The following is a 25,848-nucleotide window of genomic DNA, read 5'->3' on the forward strand; positions in this document are numbered from 1 at the left end:
AGGCCTTCATCAATTTGAATGAAGTCTCTTTTCCTTTTCAGCTGTCTTCTTTTTTTCTTTTTCTGACTTCTTCCTCTCATGTGAGCACGCTCACATGTTCTTAGACCTGAGCCTTCTGTCCTTTTATACCTGTGTCCCCATGTAATCCCATATATCTACAGCCTTTAAGTACCATTTCGTGCTCTCATTTCCCCTTAAAGCTTCTGCTACCCTTCAGTTATAATTTGATTTTTCTTCTTTGAGCTCATCCTTGGAACTCCCATTACCCAGTACTTTGGCATTTTCATTTCATCTTTTTTTTTGTAATGTTATTGTCAGTGGTTTATTTTGCATGTTCCCTATATCACTAGACTTCAGGGGTCTTAAAGTCAAAATAATACCTTAAAGATCATTTACATCATCTTCAGGATAATTGTTGGTATTCTGAAGTACTTACTTGGTAAATCAAATGATTACACGTGGTGCTCAATAGTAGAGATTTAGTTTCCCTTAGAAAAATAAGTGGTTTCTTCATATAGAGTGTAAGCAAAGTGCCCTGATGTAGAAAATTTGCATTTCTAAGAAACTAAAATGCCTTGGCAATATTGTATTGTATTTTTGCACTCATTTGTTCTGTATTTTTAGGACTTCTGGGAAAGATCCTCATGGCTATCCGGGATGCAGGTTTTGAAATCTCAGCTATGCAGATGGTAGGTAGTTTGCAGTGAGTCATAACCTATTGAGAGATTTTTTAAAAATGTTTTACATTGAATTTTCTCTGTGCACTTGTGAACTCAGCACATTAAAAATAAAAAGATATAGTTACTGAACCTGATAACCTTATAATAAAAAATGTTTTTGAGATGATTTTACCCACATAATCTTTCACTGAGAGAACTAAAATTCAAAGGGTAATTTAAGCTTATAAAATCGGTTTATAAAATTCCTGGGACTTCAGTTGCACAATGAATATAGACAGAAACAATGTAGGTAGTTCCTACAAACAAAAAATAGAGTTAAGTTGAGTAGTTATAAGGAATTTTTGGTGGCCTGGATGGGTGACTGAGAAGAGAATGGAGAAGGAGAATTGGTTGAGATTTTTTGTCCCCCTAACCAGGGCCTTTTGCTGGTTTCTGGACTTTCCCTCAGAACCTTCTTTGGAGTTAGTGCATTTCAGCCCCTCTGTTGGCGGTCACACCATTGGACCTGCAGGGCCCACGGCTGTTCTCGAATCGCCCTGTGGACACGTTTGTAGGAAGCCCTTCACTGAACAAACAACATCCACTTTTGAGCTCACACCTTTGTTCTCTACTTACCCGTGCACTTGACAAGAAATTGGGTACCAATTGTTACAGGAATCTGATAAACCGTGTTTCAAGGCCAGCAAGTTTATGCTGTTTTGATAGTGAATTACCGGCTTTGGAGCTGAGATTTTCCATATATATACATATACATATACATATACACATATACATATATATATATATATATGTATATGTGTATATGTATATGTATATGTATATATATACACACACACACACATATATATATACACACATATACATATATATATGTATATGTATATATATATGTATATGTATAATTTATATGTTCTTTTTCTGAAAAGGAACTGCTTTTGATTTCTTTTAAGTCTTAGGATCATCCAAAATCAGGGGTCAGAGCAGTAACCAAGATTCTGACCACTTTGTGTCCTGATTAGTAGGAATGCCTACAAGCCAAAAAGAGGTCAGAAATATCAACTGATTTGCAGTCATCGGGCAAAACTTGGAGACTAATGACAGAGTTGATATTTGAAGAACCTTATCTAGGATTATAAAGAAATTGTTAGGCAAAACGTTCTAAAAGTATTGGATTGGTGTTATATTCACAGGATTGTAGGACCTAACCCTGCTTTAAAAGTATGTATTTTGTAGCAAATTTAGATTTAAATATTGATCTGACTCTAGGCCTACAAGCTAGCATGGTTATTGGCCATAGTAGGTGCTCAGTGAAAACAAGAATAATAATAAAAAAGATTAATTGCACCTATAGGGGAGGCATGGTTGCTTAGTGGCAATCACAGCCCTTGAGTCTGGGAGTCAGGAAGCTCTGTTTCTTTCTTTCTTTCTTTCTTTCTTTCTTTCTTTCTTTCTTTCTTTCTTTCTTTCTATTTTAATGTTTGTTTATTTTTGAGAGAGAGAGAGAGGAGGAACAGAGAGAGGGAGACACGGAATCTGAAGCAGCCTCCAGGCTCTGAGCTGTCAGCATAGAGCCTGATGCGGGGCTTGAACTCACAAAGTGTGAGATCATGACCTGAGCTGAAGTCGGAGGCTTAACCGACAGAACCACTCAGGTGCCCCGGGAAGCTCTGTTTCTGAATCATGGGTCAGCTGCCCTCTAGACTCGTGGGTCTGCCGGTCAGTGAGAACATTATTGTTTGCCTCAATGGATTATTTTACAAATCAAATGAAAATTAAAATAAATCGCAAATTAAATTAAAATAACCCTACACAATGCCTCGTGGAATTTCCAATACAAAATATAAGTATTTAAATTATATATTCTGTTATTATTTTGTTATATTAAAAATTCAACAAGTTGTGGGAATGTAGGCTAAAACACTGAAATCGAAACAAAATTCACTGACTGTTATAGTTATGTTGCCTATGAAATAAATCCTCCCAGTGTGAATTATTGCCTGGGCAGGCAGAAATTTCTTAGTGATCTGCATTTTTGGCAACAATGAAGAAACAAAATAAGGAAGAAAGTAAAATTGTAAATTCTATTTTTTTAAGTTTATTTATTTTGAGAGAGAGGGTGGGGGAGGGAGGGAAGGAGGGAGAGGGAGAGAGAAAGTGCACAAGCAGAGGAAGGACAGAGAGAGAGGGAGAGAGAGAATCCCAAGCAGGGTTCCTGCTGACAGTACAGAGCCCGACACGGGACTCCATCCCACAAACCATGAGATCATGACCTGAGCCGAAATCAAGAGTTAGAAGCTTAACTGACTGAGCCACCCAGGTACCCCTAAAATTTTAAATTCTGAGCCAATTTAAAAAAAAATTAAGGTCTTAGTTCTTGAGACCCTAGGACTTATTTTTTGTTTATTATTTATTTTGACTGTCACTGTCAGTGCAGAGCCTGACCCGGTGCTTGATCCCATGAACCGGGAGATCATGACCTGAGCCTAAATCAACAGTTGCATGTTTAACCGACTGAGCCACTCAGGTGCTCCAACCCTAGAACTTAATGAAATTTTATTTTTAATTAAATTTGAATCCAGCCTGGATAAGAAAGAGTCTTTATAGATTTATCTTATAAGCATTGTCTTACAATTCGGTTTGAATTTCGATTTCCCGATGACTCGTGTAAATGCTAAGTAGGGATTTTTCTAAATGTTTGGGAGGAAAAGGGTACTATTTCTGGCCGCTGCAAAATTGGAAGTACATTGCATTAGTAATAGTTCTGCTTCTGCTCATCTATCAGTAAACAACACGACACTGTATATACATTTTTTCGTGTGCATGGAGAATGAGGCTTTATTCAAAGAGAGGTATAGTGTAGTGGCTAAGGGCATGACAGGTGAGGTCAGACTGCTTGAGATGGAACACACAGATCTGAAGTTTACATAACCCTTACGTACATCGTGTGACTGATGTCATGGGGTTGTTGAGGGGATTAAATGAGATGATGGCGTGCAGGTCCTAGAACAATATTTGATATATCAAGTGCTCGATAAATGTTACGCATTTTTATCATTGATGAGTTTATCTTCAACGACACCTTTTCAGGGCATTTAATTTGCGCAAGGTTTAGATTTTACAGAAAATACATCCAGGAGGTCTTAAGTGTTGAGTTCTAAGAGTGGCACATTTTGCGTCCTTTTATTGGTTGACTTTTGTTCTGTTTTGTTTTGTTTCAATATAGTTCAACATGGATCGAGTTAACGTTGAAGAGTTTTATGAAGTTTATAAAGGAGTAGTGTCTGAGTATAATGTAAGTATCAAAGCGAATGTGAGGCATCGGTACTGAAAACAGTTTGTGTATCTTAAATGTTGGGGATCTCATCTGAAATTTATTCATAATCAGGAAGGTATTTACGAGCCCACCAGTTGCTAGCTGGTCATATCCAGTGACTGAGGCATTCTTATCCCTGAGAGCCACTGGCTCAGCTCTTAAAATAATCATGTTGTTTCATTTATGAAACAAAAATATACAGGCGTGCAAGAAAATCACGAGAGACCTTGCTGGCATAGTGACACCCTTAGACGTTATCTATGAAGTTAATAATATTCTCAGGGTAGAAGACTCTCCAGGATGCTTTAGAAAGTTAAAAGCAAATAGTTCTTAATGGTACAGTATAACTCCACGGCAGTATTTAACATCCATTTTAACAGTATAAATGCAGGTAGAATCATCTGAAAATATGGCTGAGACTGAAGAAGTATATTTATTTTATTTTTATTTTTTTAAGTTTATTAATTTATTTTGGGAGAGAGAAAGAGAGGGGGAAGGCCAGAGAGAGAAGGAGACAGAGAGAATCCCAGGCAAGCTGTGCCCCGTCAGTGTATAGCCCAATGTGGGGCTCGAACTCACAAACCGTGAGATCATGACCTGAGCCAAAATCCGGAGTCTGATGCTTCATTGACTGAGCCACCCAGGTGCCCCTGAAGAAATACTTATTTTTCTGGGAAAGCCTTTATCTTTCCTTCTATTCTGAATGACAGCCTTGTTGGACAAAGGATTCTTGGCTGCATATTTTTCCTATTTGGCACATTTAATCCCTTCTGCTCTGCCAAGTTTCAGTGGACAGGTCTGCTACTACCCTTGTGTGTGCACCTTTGTAGGTTAAGGACGGTTGGTCTCTAGCTGCTTTCAGAATTCTCTCTTTAGCTTTGTAGTTTGCCAATTTCACTATGATACGTCATGGTGTTGACCTGTTCCTGTTGATTTGGAAGGGAGTTCTCTGTGCCTCTTGGACTTGGATGCCTGTTTCCTTCCCCAGACTAGGGAAGTTCTCAGCTATAATTTGTTCAAATAAACCTTTTGTCCCTGTCTCTTGCTTTTCTTCCGGAATTCCTATGGTATGGATATTGTTTGGTTTCATGGAATCACTTAGCACTTTAAATTTTATTTTTAATGTTTATTTTCGAGAGAGAGAGAGAGACAGAGTGCGAGCAGGAGAGGGGCAGAGAGAGAGGGAGACACAGAATCTGATGCAGGCTCTAGGCTCTGAGCTGTCAGCACAGAGCCCGATGTGGGGCTCAAACTCGTGAACCATGAGATCATGACCTGAGCCAAAGTCGGACACTTAACCGAGTGAGCCACCCAGGTGCCCCTGGAATCACTTAGCTCTTTAATTCTCCCCTTGTGATCTAGTAATTTCCTTTCCCTCTGTTTTTCGGCTTCATCATTTTCCATAATTGTATCTTCTATTTCACTTGTTCTCTACTCTGCTTCTTCCATCCTCACTGTCACTGTATCTAGTTAATTTTGCATCTCATTTATAGCATTTCTTTTTATTTTTTTATTTTTTTTTAATGTTTTTATTTGTTTTTGACGAGAGACAGAATGAGCAGGGGAGGGGTACGGAGAGGGAGACACAGAATCTGAAGAAGGTTCCAGGCTCTAAGCTGTCAGCACAGACCCTGATGCGGGGCTTGAACTCACAAGCTGTGAGATCATGACCCGAGCTGAAGTCCAGATGCCTAACCGACTGAGCCACACAGACACATTATAGCATTTCTTTTTTTTTTTTTTAATTTTTTTTTTAACATTTATTTATTTTTGAGACAGAGAGAGAGCATGAACAGGGGAGGGTCAGAGAAAGAGGGAGACACAATCTGAAACAGGCTCCCGGCTCTGAGCCGTCAGCCCAGAGCCCGACGCGGGGCTGAACCCATGGACCGCGAGATCATGACCTGAGCCGAAGCTGGATGCTTAACCGACTGAGCCACCCAGGCGCCCTGCATTATAGCATTTCTTAATTCATCCTGACTCGTTCTTAGATCCTTGACCTCTACAATAAGACATTCCCTGGGGCCTACAATGCTGTTTTCAAGCCCAGCTATTAGTCTTACGACTGTTATGCTAAATTCTTGTTCAGATATATTGTTTATGTCTGTTTTGTGCAAGCCTCTGGCTGTCATTTCTCCCTGAATTTTCTTTTGAGGAGAATTCTTCCCTTTTGTCATCTTGGCTGTGTTTCTGTCTTTTGTGTGTTTTAATAGCTTGTTATATATCCTGCACCTGAGAGTACTACTATATTAAAAAGGGGTCACACACTGTCCAGGGCCTGGCACTTCAGGAAGCGTTTTTGGTGTATGTTGCATTCACTCTGTTGTTGCATTTTTGCTGCTCTTTCCCGATGGTCGGTCGTCTGCAGAGCTCCCCCTTGCTTGTAGCGGTGGGGTGTTCGGACCTTCAGCCAGGTGTGCTTTGATTTGTTTGTTGAAGTAACCGTGGAAGAAAAGTAAAAAGTCAGGGGGAACCTGATCCCAAACAAAAAGAAAAATCGAAGGGGAGAAAAGAGGGCGAAACAGAGAATCAGCTAAATCCAGAGAAAGAGAAAGGAAAATAAAAAAGAGTAAGAGAGAGAAAAGGTGTAAAAAGAATAGAGTAAAAGTGCCAGCTACCCGGCTTCCCTCCGGACAAAGTTGCAAACAGTTGAAACCTCCGGTTTTCAGCTCCCAAGGCTGTTTGCAAAATAGAAACTGGCTCTGTCCATATTCTCGCTCCTCAGTCTGTGGTTCGGAGAGGTTTTCCTCTTGTGCTAACTTGATACTTCAATTTCACAGCCCTCCTCTCTCTCTCCCTTTTTGTCTCTCCAAAGAAGGGGTTCCCTCCCCTCTGTGCCTACTCCGTTTTATCTCCCCCAGTTCACGTACCCTCCCTCCCTCCCTCCCACCAAGCTGTCTCCCTCCGTGTGTGGAGATGCTTTTGCCGCTCTGCAGGTTGATTTCCTGGGGGTTTCTGGGGGTTCTGACCTCAGTACAGCTGTGCTTGAGGGACAGGGGAAATCCCGGTCCCCCTACTTCTCCGCCCTTTGAACTCCGCCCCTCGAACTCCGCCCCTCCCCTGAAGAAATAATACTTAAAAGGCGGTGTTTAGAGGGCAATGAAATACATTCTTGAAAACAAATGACTATGTTCAAGTAAGCCAAATATTGTTCTTGAAAATAACACATAATAGATATTTTATCAAAATTAGTTTCCTTCCCTTCTGTATCAAATCATCTTAGATTTATTTGTGCTAGTGGACTGCCTCCTGACCTAGGTTCCTTTAAAGAGAATTTTGAGGGGTGCCTCGGTGGCTCAGTCGGTTAAGCGGCCGACTTCGGCTCAGGTCATGATCTCGCGGTCCGTGAGTTCGAGCCCCGCATCGGGCTCTGTGCTGACAGCTCAGAGCCTGGAGCCTGTTTCAGATTCTGTGTCTCCCTCTCTCTGACCCTCCCCCATTCATGCTCTGTCTCTCTCTGTCTCAAAAATAAATAAACGTTAAAAAAAATAAAAAATAAAGAATTTTGACTTTTTTTTTTTTTTTGCATAAAGGTTACTGTTCCTGACAATGAGACTAGATTCCCTTCTTCTCCCCTTCTCTATGACTCTTCCTTTCAACTGACCTTAAAAAGGAAAAATGCACTGGTTTGAACCTTTGTCTTATTTAGTCGTACAGAGTAAAGACCAATTGTGAAATAAATTTCGTGTTCAGCATACTGGTGGTTTCCACCCTGATTGAGAGGAACCAGAGTAGTTTTCCTTCTTTTATAGCTTACTGACTCTAACCTTAATCTTACCTGCTTCTTCATTTTAGAGTTATGGTCCTTCCTTCCTTCCTTCCTTCCTTCACAAGCAAGCACCTGCAAACCTTCTTTTATTTGTTCAATTTTACTTTAAAAAATATGATTGAAAACCTCTACCTTCCTTAATCCATGTTATATTATAGCTTTATATAAGATAAACTGTATATAAGATAAACTCATGGAGACATATCCCCTGATCCTGAGTTATATTATCATACACTATCACACAGTATTGAATTTGGTAACAAATAGTTGAGGACACTAGTATTCTGTGTACTTATCTCAGGTGGGCCACATTTCTCTTTGGGAAATAAAAAAAAAACCCTCATCTAACTTTAATGTCTCCTATATTGTGCTTTAAAATACTACACATGTAATTTATGTTTTACGTAATATATACTCGTGGAGTTTTTTTGATTTTGGGATTTGGGAGTTAAAAATAAAAACATCACTGGGTGGAGGTGACACCCCTAAGAAATCAGGAATTTGAGTGACAGTAGCAATATCATACTTTAATGTCAAGATATCCCAGAATAATTGGTGTTGATGCTTTCTTCTGTCTGATATTTTCAGGAGTATATTCTCTGTAATTACTATTTAAATCTTACAATAACAGAGCCTGCTTAAGAAAAGGTTATATGGGCTGTTTGGTAGAAAAAAACTACATTATTTCAGAGTAATTAATAGCCTCGTGAGTCATTTTTAGTAACGCTTATCATCTTTTATTCAGCTTGAAATGGTTTATTCAGTGTAAAAGAAATATTTCAAATCATAATTGGTTTGTAGTTGTCTCTTAACGGGAAAATGGGGTGTCTACGTGAACCGGAACATTATCCAGGTATCTTTGAGAGATGTTCTGTACTTATAGGATATAAAATTTTATTGCAACTAAGGAGAGCTGTTTCTTTGAAAATGTCATCCAGAGGGAAATAAGGATGTTTTTATTCAAGGAATATTTTATTGAATAAATAATATTGTTATGAACGGTATATTACCTCTAATGCTTTTAAAGTCTTTTCCCACTTAAAATTCTGTTTTGTTCAAAGGCGGTTGTGTAAGGGTCTGGACCCATACACTGCAAATGCTTATGGTTGCGGTATCTTTCACTGCTTAATTTGGGACACCAAAAAGTGGCTCGCAAACCCTGAGTGTCACTTGTTACTGTGACAATTGTATTTCCCATCAAAACTCTTAGTTCTCATGACCATTAATGTTCGGAGCTTGAGTTTGAGTTCAAGGAAGAGGTAAATTTTTAAATGCTGCATAGTACTATGTGTCTCTTAACTCTAGGAGGTTTATCTAATTCAGAAAGAAGAGCCTATAAAAGTAATCTTAAGAGGCAACCGAAAGGGACAGAAACAGGTGATGTGACTCTTACTCTGTCTTTTCGCATAACGCTTTACCCTGCTTGTCTTCAGATTCGTGTTTTAAAATAAATGATAAGACCTATAAGGTCATAATAGCGAGTCCATTCGTTTTATTAGCCTAAACTTAAAGATCTGTGGGTGAAATGGTCCTCTTAAATGTAGGATATACAGTGTGAAATAGGACGACATCACTGACATGGTACCAGATACTATACATGAGTTCTAGGGGTTCCCACATTCCTTGCTTCAAACCGTGTATAGACTTTTCTTATCTCAAAGTTCAGTGCAACCAGCTTTCAGCTTTCTGAACTCAATTCCCTTCTTCTCACCAAAAACTTGTGGAGCCAGATGCTAGGTTCAAATGCCAGTCTATCAGTCGTGTGGCCATAGACAAGGTATTTGCCTTCTTTAAGCCTTAGTTTACCCATCTATAACATGGAAGTAATGCTATTATGTACTTTATGAGATTGCTGTGATAATTAAATGAAAAAAATCCCGTGAAGGAGTTTCACACGTTGAGAGTGCTGAGAGAGTATTAGCTGCTTTGTTATTACTACCGCTATTATTGTATTTGACATAATTCCTTATAGTAGATTCGGTGTTGATCATTTATACTTGCATTTGCTGCGTCAGCATTTACAAACACAAAAAAGTGATAATTCCTATCTTACTGTATTATCATGACCCACTTATTTACTACATAGACTGAGTGTCTGCTACGTGCCAAACAATGTGTTCGATACCAAGGATACAGAGATCAACGACAACAACAACAAAAGCACACTATCTGCATTTATGGAGCTTATGTTCTAGTGAGGGTAGATATTAAATCACATGATCCCATCCTAACTACCTAAAGGACAGGAGTCAAAGGGCTGTGAAGGAAACAAGCATGCTCTTTTTTGGTCTTGTTAATTTTGTACTTAATTAAAAAACCTAGGTGACTTGAGAATTTTGTTGAGTCCATTTTGTTTTTTTTAAGCAGCACATTATGCTTTGGATAGAGTCCTTTTCCCAACGTGTTTTTTCTTTCCGTGTTGTGCATTTGCATAGCCCTTTATGTCTGTATTTCTGACGGTATCTGTGATTAACCCTGAAAGGCAAGGAGAGACACAAATGAAAGAAAAGCAGGCAAAATTCCCTCCTTTTCTTTCTGGATAACACATTCATGCTGTCTACTGCCCCTGCTGAGAACTTGGCCGTTGACATTTATTCATAGGCAGTACCTCAGTGTCATGAGACAGAAGGTCAGACTCAACATAATTATCCATAAAAAGTCAATTACATATGACCTTTGTGAAATAGCAAAGTGACTTCAGGGGGATACGTTTAGGGTTCTGTTTACCATCTTAATCGTGAAGCCCTTCCCTCCTCTTTCAACTTCTGAAATTTCTATTAAGTATGATGACTGAGTTCCAATTAATATTTAAATAGTGTTCTGTAATACATTGCTTTTATTTTACTTTGTCATTATGTGCCGCAAACTCTCCACAGTCTGGCCTCCTCTCCAATTTTCTCTAGTCTCCCTTCGCTCCTGGGAGTCATGCACATCGCCTGGACTTCTGCCTCAAAGTCTTTATATTTATTTTCATTTCTTCCTGAAGTATTATTCCCCATGGAGAGAAGAAAAGAACACTGATTGAGTGTTCCACACACTGAGAGGCTCTTTTCTTTGATCATCTTTTTCATTATACCGCTTCATGTACAGATAAGAACCTTAAAACAGTACCCTTCCATTCCCCCTCTTCTTATGTGTTGTGGTTGTCCTACATTTTATTTCTATTAGAAACCCTATAATGCATTTTTTAATATTTTTGCTTTAAATAAATAAGTATCTTGCACACCAGCTAAAAAATATATTTGCCCACATGTTTACCATTGTTCTTACAGACCCATGTTTTTGTCTGGCACGATTTTTCTTCTATCTGAAGAACTTCCTTTAACATTTCTTACGGTATAGGGCTGCCGGTAGTGAATTCTGTCACATTTTTTCTGTCGAAAAAAGTTATTTTTCCTTCATTTGTGAGAAATATCTTCCCACCTGGGTATAGAATTGTAGATTGACAGATTTTTGTTGTTGTCATTTATGTCCTTAGCTTTGTTCTACTGTTATATGTCTTTTTTTTTTTTTTTTTTGGTTGTTTTTAAAGGCTTTTTTGTTACTGAGATTTTTGGTTTTTTGGTTTCAGCCAATTATCGTCTTACTGTACTTTGCGTTTATTCTTGGACTCTGTTGCACCTTTTGGCTTGTGATTTTTATCAAATTTGAGTATTTTTTAGCAATTCTCGGAATAGTTATTCATCACCCCTTCTTTTCTTCTGAGAATCCAATTTATATATGCATATGTTAGCATGTCATTGAAAAAAATTATCGTGGGACATTTGTATCCATTCTTCTATCTCTCTGTGCTTGCCTTTTCTGTTTTTAATTTTAGAGAAAGAGAAAGCATCTGAGCATGGGAGAGGGGCAGAAAGAGAGATTGAATCTCAAGCAGGCTCCACGCTCAGTGTGGAGCCCAAAGCAGGGCTCAATCCCACGACCCTGGGATCATGACCTGAGCCGAAATCAAGAGTCGGACGCTCAACTAATTGAGCCACCCAGGCACCTCTCTGTGCTTGCTTTTGAATAGTTGGTGTTGCATTTCCTTATATTTATTGTCCTTCTGTTGTATTTTATTTTGTCCATCCCATTCAGTGTATTTAATTCAGATGTAGTTTTTATCTCTAGAAGTCCCATTTGGGTTCTTTTTTTAAATTTTTTTAATTTTTTATTTTATTTATTTTAAAAAAATTTTTTTTAATGTTTATTTATTTTTGAGACAGAGAGGGACAGAGCATGAACGGGGGAGAGTCAGAGAGAGAGGGAGACACAGAATCTGAAACAGGCTCCAGGCTCTGAGCGGTCAGCACAGAGCCCGATGCGGGGCTCGAACTCACAGAGTGTGAGATCATGACCTGAGCCGAAGTCGGACGCTCAACTGACTGAGCCACCCAGGCGCCCCTAATTTCTTTTTATTTTTTTTAAGTGTATTTGATAAAGTGTTACATTAGTTTCAGGTGCACAGCCTAGCGATTCAGTAGTCTACTCTTTGGGTCTTTTTAATGTTGATTTTCTCTGCATCATGTCCATGTTTTCTTCCTGCAATTTGAGCAGATAGAGCCCATTTACACTAGCTGTTTTAACATTCTTATGTAACCAACATCATTTCTGTCATTGTTGGATCTGTATCAATTTATCGAGTTTTCTTCTAATGATGGTTCATATTTTCTTCTTTGTATGCCTGGTAATTTTTATTGGATGCTGGATGATGTGCAGTTTATAGTGTTACATGGTAGGTATGTCATATTCTTTGGAAGAGTATTTGATGTAGTTTGGGCACTCACTACGTTACTTGGGATCAGTCTGACCCTTTCAAGACTTGCTTTTAAGCTTTAGAGGATGGATACGGAGCATTCCATACGTAAGGCCAACTGTTACGGTGCAGTACCCTTCTGAGGACTCTACCCGATGCCCTGTGTATCGTGTGAGGGCTTTCCAGTCTGGCTGATGGAAATGCAAAGTCTTCTCAGCCTTGTGCTGTCTCTCGGGATGGTTTCACTTACTGCTTCTGGTAGTTCTCAGCCTTGGCTGGTTTCCTCTACATATGTACAGACTCTTAGCCAAAAACTCAGGTGAACTTCTCTGCAGATCCCAATAGCTTACTCTCCCATAGTTCTCCCACCTCCTCTAGCAGTCTGTCCTCACATTCTAGCTGCAGTGGCCTCCCTGAATTCCAGTCTTTATCTCTTCTCCTTAGTGAGAGTGTTGGGCTCTGTTGTGTTTCCTCTCCCTGTCCCATTGTCTGGAAACTTTCTCCAAGCAGAAAGATGGGCAGTCAGGTGGCTTACTTCATCTGATTCCCCTGTCTCAGGGGTCATACTGTGCTGCCTGTCACCTAGTCTTTGAAAACTGTTGTTTCTACATACTGTCTAATTTCTAGGTGTTTACTATGAGATCTAGTCTCCGTTTTCTTCATTTCTGAAAATGATGATGATTTTTGAAAGCGTCTTTGGAAGAAACACTTTGGAATTTGTATCCTTAAAAATGTTCATTCGAGGGGGTGCCTGGGTGGCTTAGTTAGGCGTCCAAATATTGATCTCGGCTCAGGTCACCATCTCACAGTTTGTGGGTCCGAGCCCCATGTCACGCTATGCTGCTGATGGCATGGAGGCTGCTTGGGATTATGTTTCTCCCTCTCTCTGCCCCTCTCCCTCCCTCCCTCCCTCCCTCTCCCTCCCTCTCCCTCTCCCTCTCCCTCTGCCTCTGCCTCTCCCTCTGCCTCTGCCTCTCCCTCTCCCTCTCTCTCTCTCTCTCTCTCTCTGTCTCTCTCAAAAATAAATCAATAAACTTAAAAAAAAAATGTCCATTCAACAGAACTCTATTTAAGAGGAGGTACCCTTTAGAAGGAAGAGGTATGAGAAGACCATTTCAATTAATGAAAGTGCCAGCTGGTAAAGCAGTTCATTAAAATGATGTTAGTAGGTTAGATCTCCATTCCTATGGAGATGAAGGAATATACCTAAAACACATTTTTGCGGGAAAAATGGACAAAACCTGGGAGCTTTTGGCATGTGGGATTCATGAGAATTCACAGATAGCTAAGATTTTAAGATTTGGAATAGTGGTGCAATTGAAGGAGGAGGAGTAAAAGATCATTACATTTTACTAACTTTTACATTACATGTCATAGGAGATGGTGACAGAAATGTATTCCGGCCCTTGTGTAGCACTGGAGATTCAACAGAATAATCCTACAAAGACATTTCGAGAATTCTGTGGACCAGCTGATCCTGTAAGTTAGTGTTTAAAATGTTAATCAAATTTGTTCTATTCGGTAGCTAAATATATCAACAGTCTTGATTAAATTTCTTCTTTACAAGAGGTAATACCAAAATGACTACATCAGACAGATTTTTATTCAAACTAGCATTTTTGGAGAATTTTTTAATATAATACTCCAAGAAAACAGTGAATTTTTTATTAGCCTCGTGACAGTATAAAATGAGCAGAAACCTTTACTGTGGCATTTTCTTTGATTGTGTCTTCTTGCTAAATTGTCTAGAAAAGTGAATTTATCAAGCACTCTGATAGAAATTATCTAAGATATTAATTGTCCTTCGACATAGGGAGGCTCTAAGTAAAGTTCTCAGTGTGAAGAATATTGATATGGTGGCCTCATAACCAGATGCATAAATATGAGCAGTGGGGCTTATATGAAACTTGATATTCTCTAGTGTCCTTTTCATTTTGCTTTGGGTTTCCTTCATGTGGATATTGGGTGGCAAGAGGGGTGAAGAGGAGGGAGATGGGGGCTGAAAAACAGAAGTAGCATTAGAATACACATGAGAAATCTCCATGCAGATGATAAAGGCTGAGTAGGATTATGGGAAGCATTACTGATTTTCAACACTGTAATTTTTTTTTTTTAATTTTTTTAAACGTTTATTTATTTTTGAGACAGAGACAGAGCATGAACGAGGGGAGGGTCAGAGAGAGAGGGAGACACAGAATCTGAAACAGGCTCCAGGCTCTGAGCTGTCAGCACAGAGCCCGACGCGGGGCTCAAACTCACGGACCGCGAGATCGTGAACTGAGCCGAAGTCGGATGCTTAACCGACTGAGCCACCTAGGTGCCCCACAACACTGTAATTTAAATGTATTCTATTTTCTTTATTTTATTTTCACTTATAAATAGTTTATTGAAGATGAGCATCCAATTCAGTTTAATCCAGACAGCATTGATTGAGTTCCCTTAGATGTAGGACGGCAAGTTAACAGCACCTATTGAGAAATCAACTTGTGTAAGAGTGCTTGCTAGATTTTCCCTGGAGGGGAAAGCACTGTACCCATTCTCAGAGATCAAAGAGCACACGCATGATGATCTTTTAGAACACTTGCAAAGAAACATACAAATAAGGACTAAAATATTGTGAGTTCAGGTAAAATGCAAATGTTGAGGGATTGTTGAGTAAAGGAGCAGATAGAGAAAACAAGGTAGCAAATGCTGGTAGAGATGAGTGAGAGATGAGTAGCCTTAAAAACCAGGTTAAAATTGTGGATTCTGTGTAAGTGGAATCCCATGTAGTGAGAAACAGCAATTCCTTATATTTAGCTTAATTTTGAGCGTATGGAGTCGTTCCCTTGACTCCATTGGAAGTCAATTGGAAGGCGTTAAAGGTAGGGGCTCTAGAAACAGTTAAGAGCAGACCTGATGACATCATTAGAGAAAGAGGTGGCAGGACCTACTATATGTCTTGTCAGGGAGAAGGAAGAATAGAAGTAAGTAATCAATGTGGTTGTGAAAGAGTGATTAGTAAAACGTGATTCTGACGTAGAGGACATTAAGAGAAAAGGGTGATGATGTTGAGTGTTTATCGATGGTTAATCATAAGACATTAGAAAGGGATACTTTTTGGTCATATGAATGAATAGCTCTTGGTGTTTGCCATTTTTGTATCCGATTTCTGTTGGCCAAGACGGCTTTTTGTTTATTGATTCTTTAAGATAATTAAAATAGTGGGTTGAACGGCTGACTGAACATATGAGCGAATTAAAGAGATAACTAGAACAGAAGGAGAATGAGATGTTTGTTCTTTCCGTCATTCAGTAAGTATTTACTGAATCTGTGCTAGTATTTGTGAACATAAAGATAGGAGTCTCAAAGAGCTTACAGTTTATGAGTGGACAGTATATGAAGTGGCTACTTTCCATGTTCTGTGCCAATTGTAGTGTTAGATGCTTGCGCTATGTACGACGGAGCCCAGAATGTTAGCACCTAGCTCAGCCTGGAATGGGCGAGGATAGATTCTCCTCTTGAGGCTCAGAGTCTTGAATTATATACCAAGTGTAAGTGCAGGGTTGTAAGCAAGATCATATGCTTTTGATCTCTCTCTGTATATATATGTATACGTATATATACGTATACATACACATATATACACATACACACATATATCTCATCAGAAAAAATACCATTAGTGGTTATAGTCAAACCATTTTAGGGGCAATAAAATGGCTCTTCCAGTTTGTTCCCAGGCTTTGGTTTATTTTCTTCTTCTCCTCCTCCCTTTCTTTCTCCCTCTTCTCCCACCCCTCCAACAAAATTGTAAGCCTTGAATGCTCACGGCATTGAATGCCGGTCCCTCTGCTAGGTGCTACTCTAGGTTTATAGAGATGATCAAATAAACGCAGTGCTTATCTTTGAGGAACTTACGGTCTAGTTTTAGGAGGTGGAATTGATGAACGGCAGTCTCACTTCAAGCTGCCAGTGTGCCAGTCTACTCAGGTACTGTATTACATCGAAATAATTTAGAGACTCATTTCGTCACTGCACAGTCATTTCCACCTCTAAAGAGAGACTGTGGGTTATGATGCATGTAAATAGAATTAGTGTGTGGGGAAAATGCCAGGTATGTCATGGCCGTACAATGAATACTTGACAGATTAGTAAAAGACTGGCTGTATTTTTGTGCACACCTAACACCTGGTATTCACTCCTTATTTAAAGAAGAATTTTTGTTTTGAGAGAGAGACAAAGCACGCACACGAATAGAAGAGGGGCGGAGAGGGATAGAGGGAGAAAAAAAATCTTAATTCAGCCCCCTCCCTGTGAGGAGCCCCACAAGAGGCTCAATCTCACAACTGTGAGATCATCATCTGAGCCGAAATCAAGAGTCAGCACTTAAACGACGCCCACCTGCCCCTAAAAATATTTCATTACTCAAGTGGGTTCTTTTTCTCTTTATTCCTTTTTAAGATGTAGAACTACTTTGTAAGTTGATTCAAAAGAAGGTTTAGCCTCATAGTGACCATTAGGCCACTCTGCCGCTGTCTGTGTTGTAGATTGCCATCACTTTCATCATTGATGTCTGCGCTGTTGGCAGATTCTTTCTCTTTATAGCTGGAAGGAAGCGCACATTGTGTATGAACAGAATTTCTTCCAGTCTGTCTGGAAGTGGTCTGAAAGCAGGGGGTGGTTTATAAGACAGTTCCCTGGTGGGGAGGGGTGTATTAGGCTTTCCATTTTTATTTATTTACTCTATCAAAAATAAGAGAGAAATGAAATTTTATTAAAATTTCATGGATTTATAAGAGTACATGTATATAATCTGTTAAAAATATGTACATGTTTTGACGTATTTACGTATTTTAACGATAAGGGTGCTTGAAAAATGTTGGAGACTACTGCGCAGAAAGGAAAAAAGATCACAACGCGTTTCTTTGTAGTTAGAGAAACGTTCACTCACCACACCATCATCTGCAAAAAATCCATCTACTTAGGCAGAAAACCTAAGATTTGCCTCTGGAGGAGGTTTTGATTGCACCTGCCCAAGAATTTCACTGTTGAGTAGCTTTGCAGTTTTCCTGCTGAGCCATCAGGAAACTGAAAGAGCCACCAAAGAAGTGGTAAATTATCTGGAAAAACTGTGCAGAATATATTTATTCTTGGGCCAATGGGGATGACGAGCCAAATACCCTTGCATAGGTAGGTCTTGTTTTATGAAAAAAGATGTTTGTAAAATATTTTATGTAAAGGATCCTGTTTAAGAAAACCTGAATTTTTGGTCAGGTGATTATCTATCTTCAGGGGCTTTGAAAACGTTATCCCATGACCTGGTTGAATTAAGAGTCAGATATTTTGGGGGTGCCTGGGTGGCTCAGTCGGTTGAGCATCTGACTCTTGATTTTGGCTCAGGTCATGATCCCAGGGGTGTGGGATCGAGCCCCACATTGGACTCCGTGCTGAGCTTGGAGCCTGCTTGGGATTCTGTCTCACTCTGCGCCTTCCCCTGATTCATGCTGTCTCTGTCTCAATCAATCAATCAGCCAATCAAATATTTTCTCACACAAAAAGTGGCTTTTTAAAATTTGATGATATTTTCCATTCATTTGATTGTCACAGTGGTCTTTCACCGGCTATTGAGTAGCCTTTACTGGTTTTCGGATTAAAGTCAAAGTATCCTGATAGTTTGAAATGCAGCTCTTTTTCCATGAATGTGCAGGGAGTTGTGGTAGACTTGCAAGAGAAATGCTTGGGAGTCAAAGTCTGTCGCTTCTGTTACCTATTGACCTTCTGGTCACATTCCTTTATTCATTGAAGGCCGGGAACCCCTGATTGTATAGTCTTTCTCTTCATCCCAGTTCTTGTCATCAGATTGGCACAAGAACATCCATGTGAAAGATTCACTCGGTACTTGGCCTGAGAGCTGAATGGACAACTTCTGTCAATTATCTTTTATCATTCTGCTTCCCAGTTTTCTCCCATGACCATGCTCTTTTTTTTGTTGACATCCAGAGCAGAGACACGTCCTCGAACTTAATCTCTATTATAGTAATGTCTGCCGTAGCTTTCTGGATTCCTTGGCCTCTTGATCCTCTTCCCAGTGTCCCTTTGACTTGACTGAAACTTCTAGGCTGTAGACCCTTCCATTTTCTGACACTGTAATGCCACTTTCTGACTTCCTTCTCTGTTCAACCTAGACTCCATTGTTCATACCTTTGCCCTTTTTATAGCATTCTCAGTGTCTTTACTCTCTTGTCCTTTGTCCACACTCCAAAAACCCCAAACTTAGATCCACTCAAGCATGTGCCTACCTCATTCTTATACATGCACTGAATGGTCTGGTAGATGAATGTTATACTGTTGTATAGACTCATGTTGATGCAAAGTATGATCTCCAAACAAAGCTGGGCCGATTACTGTCCTCTAGAAATCTTTTTCTGTCCTTCTTTCTGCTAATTCTCAAAATAGCAATGTTAAACCTCCATTATTTTCCTCAGCCCTCTTACAATTCAGCCTCCTCTCCATAAAAAGATAGCATTATCTTCTATTTCACAGAGAAAAGTATGGTTATTAAATATGACCTCTTAAATTTCTGCCTTCACACCATTTATTTCTGAACTCACGCTCATTCTTCATTATAGTTCCAAGGAAGTGTGTTTTCCTTCTCTGTTGAAACTTTCCACTTTATCCTTTTTCTCGTATCTTTCCTTGAATACTTTGCCCTATTCTTCTGAATTTGTATTTTGCAAATAATATTTTTATTGTGATTCTAAAAATAATACATGGCCATTATGGAAAAATTAGGAGTGAAATAAAGTTTGATAAAGGAAATGTGGCCCATAATATTATCACTATGAGTTAGCAATTTCATAAATAAAATTTGGATCAAAGTGTGTATACTGTTTTGTAGTTCATGATACCCTAAATAGTACTGAGCTTTCTCTCATGTCATTAAACATTCTTTAATGATAGGATTTTACTAGATTGGTTATATGTCATTTTATGGTGTAAAATAATTTTTACAAAATAATACTTATGATAGGAGTCCAATTTCATTTTCCTGTGTGTGATATTTCTTTTTGCTTAACATCATTTCTTAAAGACACGATCCTTTCCTTACTGGGTATTCTTGGCTTCTCTGTCAAATATTAGTTGACCATATATGTGAGGATTTGTTTCTGTGCTCTAGATTCTTTCCATTGATCTGTGTGTCTGTTTTTGTGCCAGTACCATACTGTTTTGATTACGATAGTTTTGTAGTAGAGTTTGAAATCAGGGAATGTGATGATTCCAGCTTTGTTTTTCTTTCTCAAAATTGGTTTAGTCAATTAGAGCCTTTTGTGATTCTGTACAAATTTGGGGTTTTTTTTTCTATTTCTGTGAAAAATGTTATTGGAATTTTAATAGAAATTGCATTTAATGTATAGATGGGTTTGGGTAATATGGGCATTTTAACAATATTCATCCTTTCAATCCATCAACATGGGATATCTTTCCATTTGCTCGTGTCGCCTTCTGTTTCTTTCATCAAAGTCTTACAGTTCTCAGTATGCAGATCGTTTGCCTCCTTGGTTAAATTTATTCATAAGTATTTTATTGTTTTTGATGCTGTTGTGACCTAAGATTGTTTTCATATATTATTGTTACTGGGTTGAAATGCAATTGATTTTTGTATGTTTATTTTTGTACCCTGCAACTTTGCTGCATTTATTATTTCTAACAGTTTTTTTGGTGCAGTCTTTAAGATTTTCATATATTGGATCATAACATATCTACAAACAAAGACAGTTTTCTGTCTTCTTTTCTAATTTGGCTGCCTTTTTTTACCTAATTGCTCTGCTAGGATGTCACTTACTGTGTTGTATAGGAGTGGTAAGATTGGGCACCCTTGTTCTATTTCTTATTTATATAAGAGAAGGCTTGCCATATATGGCCTTTACCATGTTGAGGTCCATTCCTACCATATGAAAATTTTTGAGAGTTTTTAATCATAAAAGGAAGTTGTATTTTGTCACCTATGTTTCTCCATTTGTTGAGATGTTCATGTGATTTTTTTTTTTCTTTTACTCTGTTAATGTGGTGTATCACATTTATTGACTGGTGTATATTGAACCATCCTTGCATGCTAGGTATAAATTCCACTTGATCATGGTGTGTAATTGTTTTAATGTGGTGTTGAATTCAGTTAGCTAATATTTAGTTGAAAATGTTTGCCTCTGTATTTCTCAGGGTTATGGGCCTGTAGTTTTCTTCTCTTGTAGTGTCATTATCTGGCTTTGGGATTGGGGTAATACTGTCTTCATATGATAAATTTGGGAGTACTCCCTCCTCTTCAGTTTTTTGGAAAAGTTTGAGAAAGATTGGCATAATTCTTAAGTTTGGTATACCTTACCAGGGGAACCTATCTGGTCCTGGGCTTTTCTTGTTGGGAGATTTTTGATTTCTCATTCAATCTCCTTATTATTGGTTTCTTCAGATTTTCTATTTCTTTATGATTCAGTCTTAGTAGGTTAGATATTTCCAGGAATTTATCGATTTCCTCTATATTGTCCAGTTTGTTGTCATATGATTGTAATAGTTTATTTGATCCTTTATATTTCTTTGGTATGTTATAATATCTCTGCTTTTATTTCTGATTTTATTTATTTGAGTCATTCCTCTTTGTATTATGTTGAGATATGCTCCCTCTAGACTTATCTTATTGAGAGTTTTTATCATGAATGGATGTTGTACTTTTTCAAATGCTCTACCTGCATCTATTGAAATGATCATACATGGTTTTTATTCTTTCTCTTATTGACGTGATGTAGCACGTTGATTGATTTATGGATATTGAACCAGCCTTGCATTCTGGGAACAAATCCTACTTGGTCACGTGAATGATTTTTTAATATATTGTTGGATTCAGTTTGCTAGTATTTTGTGAGACTTTTCCATCTGTGTTCATCAGAGGTATTGGCCCCTGTAGTTCCTTTTTTTTTTTTTTTTTTTTTTTTCGATAGGTTTTTCATCTGTTTTTGGTATCAGAGTAATTTTGGCTTCATAGAGTGAATTTGGAAGTTTTCTTTCCTTTTCTATTTTATGGAATAGTTTGAGAAGAATAGGTGTTAACTGTTACTTAAATATTTGGTAGAATTCACCTATAAAGCCATCTGGTCCTGTACTTGTTTTTTGGGAGTTTTATGATTACAAATTTAATTTCATTGCTGGTAATTGGTCTGTTCAAATTTTCAGTTTCTTCTTGCTTTACTTTTGGTAGGTTATATGTTTCTAGGAATTTGTCCATTTCCTCTAGGTTGTGCAATTTGTTCGCATATAATTTCTCATAATAGTCTCTTATAATTGTTTGCATTTCTGTGCTGTTGGTTGTTATTTCTCCTCTTTCATTTGTGATTTTGTTTATGTGAGTCATCTCTCTCTGTCTTCCTTTTTTTAAAAGCTTTATTCAATTTTGAGAGTGAGAGAACAGGGGAGGGACAGAGAAAGCAGGTAAGAGAGAGTCTCAAGCAGGCTCCACACTGTCAGCACAGAGCCTGACACTGAGCTTTAACTCATAAACCATGAGATCACGACTTGAGCTGAAATCAAGTCAGATGCTTAACCAACTGAGCCACCCAGGCACTGCCCCTCCAAAAAAACATATTTTTTTTTTTTTGATGAGTCTGGCTACAAGCTTATTGGTTTTGTTGGTATTTCCAAAGAACCAGCTCCTGGTTTCGTTGATCTATTCTATATATTTACTTCTATTTATTTATTTATTTATTTATTTATTTATTTATTTATTTATTTATGTTTAAGTTTATTTATTTTTTGAGAGAGAGAGAGAACCAGCATGGGAGGGGCAAAGAGATATGGGGAAAGAGGATCCAAAGCAGTTTCCACGCTGATAGCAGATAGCCCGATGTGGGGCTTGAGCTCATGAACCGCGAGATCATGACCTGAGCCGAAGTTGTAAGCTTAACTGACTGAGCCAGCCAGTCACCCCTATATCATTTATTTTCCTCTAATCTTTATTATTTCTTTCCTTCTGCTAACTTTGGGTATGTTTGTCCTTTTTCATTTCTATCTCCTTTAGGTGTAAGATTAGGTTGTTTATTTGAGACTTTTCTTGTTTTTGAAGTAGTCCTGTATTGCTATAAACTTCTGTCTTAGAACTACTTTTGCTGCATCTCAAAAATTTTAGACCATTGTGTTTTCTTTTGCATTTGTTTCCATGTAATTTTTGATTTCTTCTTTGATTTCTTGGTTGACCCAGTCATGCTTTACTAGCATGTTATTTTACTTCCATGTATTTGTGCTCTTTCCAGATTTTTTCTTGTGATTGATTATCAGTTTCATAACATTGTGGTCAGAAAACATGTATGATATGACTTCAGCCTTTTTGAATTTGTTGAGACTTGTTTTGTGGCCTAATATGCATTCTTTCTTGGAGAATATTCCATGTGCACTTGAAAAGTATGCGTATTTTGCTATTTTAGGATGGAATGTTCTGAATATGTCTGTGAAATCCATCTGGTCCATTGTGTCATTAAAAGCCACTGTTTGTTTGTTGATTTTCTGCTTGTAGGATCTGTTTGCCGATATAAGGGGAGTATTGAAGTCCTTACTATTGTATTACTGTCAAATATTTACTTTATGTTTGTTTTATGTATTTGTGTGCTATCATGTTTGGTGCATACATATTTTCAATTGTTATATCTTCTTGTTGGATTGTCCCCTTTATTATATGATATAGTGCTCTTCTTTATCTCTTGTTGCAGTCTTTGTTTTAAAGGCTATTTTGTCCAATACAAGCATTGCTACTCTGGCTTTCTTTTTGATTATTATTATTTTTTATTATTTTATTATTTTTTTTAATATATGAAATTTATTGTCAAATTGGTTTCCATACAACACCCAGTGCTCATCCCAAAAGATGCTTTCTTCAATGCCCATCACCTACCCTCCCCTCCCTCCCACCCCCCATCAACCCTCAGTTTGTTCTCAGTTTTTAAGATTCTCTTATGCTTTGGCTCTCTCCCACTCTAACCTCTTTTTTTTTTTTTTCTTCCTCTCCCCCATGGGTTTCTGTTAAGTTTCTCAGGATACACATAAGAGTGAAAACATCTGTCTTTCTTTTGACATCCATTTGCATGATAAGTGATTCTCCATCCCGTCACTTTCAATCTCTAGGTGCCTTCCCATCTGAAATGAATCTCTTGTAGGCACATATAGATGGGTCTTGTTTTGCATGTTTGTTTTTTGTTTTGTTTTTTTTTAATCCTTTCTGTCACCTTATGTCTTTTGATTTGAGCATTTTCATTCAAAGTAAGTATGATATGTATTTATTAACATTTTATTTGTTTTGTGATTCTTTTTGTAGTTTTTCTCTGATTGTTCTCTTGTTCTCTTTCATGGTTTGTTGGCTTTCTTTAGTAGTGATACACTTGGATTCCTTTCTCTTTATTTTTTGCGTATCTGTTACTGATTTTTGATTTGTGATTACCATTCAGTTTGTATTTACTATCCTCTGCATCTAGCAGTCCATATTACATTCATGGTCGCTTACGTTTGATCACATTCTTTACTCTTCTTTCCCCCACATCTTAAGTATATGGTGCCATATTTCACAGCCTTCCATTTTGTGAATCCCTTGTATGATTTTTACAGGTATATTTATTTTTACCACTTCTAGATTTCCTACTTTTCATACTCTCACTTATGGTCTTTTCTTTCCCAAGCAAAGTGTCCCCTTTAACATTTTTGTGGGGCTTGTTTTCACTTGTCAGGAATGAACTCTTAGTTTTTGTTTGTCTGAGAACCTCTTTATCTCCTTCTATTTTGAATGATAGCCTTGCTTGATAGAGTATTCTTAGCTGCAGATTCTGCTGGTGTGCAAAGTTTCTGCTGAAAAATTTGCTGAGGGTTTTATGGGGTTTCTTTTGTATATAACTGTCTTTTTTGATGTTAAAAACATTTTTTTTAATCACTGCTTTTTGCCACTTTAATCCTATGTGTCTTGGTATAGACCGCCTTGATTTTGTTGGGGGATCTGTGCCTCCTGGGTATGAATATCCATTTCCTTCCCCACATTAGGAATGTTTTTAGCTATTATTTCTTTAAATGTACTTTCTACCCCTTTTCTCGCTCTCATTATCTTCAGATCTGTATAATATGAATGTTGTTATGCTTGGTGGAGTCACTGAGTTCTCTAACCCTATTCTCATTTTGCAGAATTGTTTTCTCTTATTAGTTCATCTTGGTTATTTTACATTACTCTGTCTTCTGGGTCATTAATTTGTTCCTGTTTCCTCTAGCCTGCTATTTTTTATCAAGTCTATTTTTTATTTCTTCATCTCTGATTGGTTCTTTTTTTAAATCTCTGTGTTAAGGGTCTCACTGATGTCTTCCACTCTTTTCTCAAGTCCAGTGAGTATCTTTGTGATTAGTACTGTATATTCTCCACGAGGCATATTGCTTATGTTCATTTCACTTAAGTCTCTTGCTGTGGTTTTGTCTTGTTCGTTCATTTGGGACATATTCCTCTGTCTTCTCATTTTGTGTGTCTCTCTGTGTCTGTTTTTTTGTGTTAGGAAAATCATTTATGTCTCGTCACAAACGTAATGGCCTCAAGAGGAAGAGGTCCTGTAGTGCCCTGCAGTGCTTTGTCCCCTGTTCTCCAGGGCTTGGTGCTTCAGGATGTGTCTCTTACATTTTTGCATATGCCCTGCTGTTGTTTCCTATCTGCCTTTTCCTTCAGTTCAGTTGTCTGCAGAGGCTCCTTTTGTCTGTTGTGGGCAGTGTTTGATCCCCAGCTTGGTGGGACATGTTTTAATTTGGTGTATAGTGGTCTGCTTGGAAAATGAGACCTGCCACGGATGCTCTCAGAACAAAAGCACCCCTAGCCAGGAGATGATGTGTTGGTGGGGATTGTTCCAGTTTTCTAGGGAAAGGGACCCACCTTATTGGGACTGAAGCAAGCTTGACGAGAAAGGGCAGATCCATCAAAGTGTGGGTGGTGGGAGGGGATTTTGTGTAAGCAATTTGGGTACAGAGTGTTGGTGCAGTGCTGGTTCCCACAGGAGGCCTTGTGTTTATGCTGAGGGGTGGGGGAGGGAGATGTCACTTGCCACCTCCTTTATTCCTGGAGGGGTCTCCCTGTGTTCCCAGCTTCTATGGCCAAGCTCTAAGATAAATAAATAACTCTCCCTCTCATGGGCCCCAGCAACTTTTCGAACTGCTGCTTCTGTACTCTATCTCTACTGGCGGCTTCTTGTGCTGTCCCTTCAAGGGGTGGGGACTCAATTTTGCAGAACTGAACCTGCTGATCTTTTAAATTCCAGGCTTTAAGTCCCACTGTTTGTAAACACTCATGAAATTCAGCCTCTCTGACTTTCAAAGC

The 25,848-nt window shown here is 38.4% G+C and overlaps 1 protein-coding gene across 1 annotated transcript in view; it reads left to right on the forward strand.

Moving 5' to 3' along the window:
- NME7 (NME/NM23 family member 7) overlaps positions 1-25,848 on the forward strand; it is a 258,655-nt gene that overhangs the window by 121,299 nt on the left and 111,508 nt on the right. The window contains exons 8-10 of the mRNA XM_019424042.2: positions 625-689; positions 3,904-3,972; positions 13,875-13,976. Coding sequence (XP_019279587.2) covers positions 625-689; positions 3,904-3,972; positions 13,875-13,976 — 236 coding nt within the window. The remainder of the gene's footprint in view (positions 1-624; positions 690-3,903; positions 3,973-13,874; positions 13,977-25,848) is intronic.

The sequence above is a fragment of the Panthera pardus genome, unplaced genomic scaffold (genome assembly GCF_024362965.1).
Source record: "Panthera pardus isolate Hobbes unplaced genomic scaffold, ASM2436296v1 HiC_scaffold_21, whole genome shotgun sequence".
Taxonomy (NCBI): Eukaryota; Metazoa; Chordata; class Mammalia; order Carnivora; family Felidae; genus Panthera; species Panthera pardus.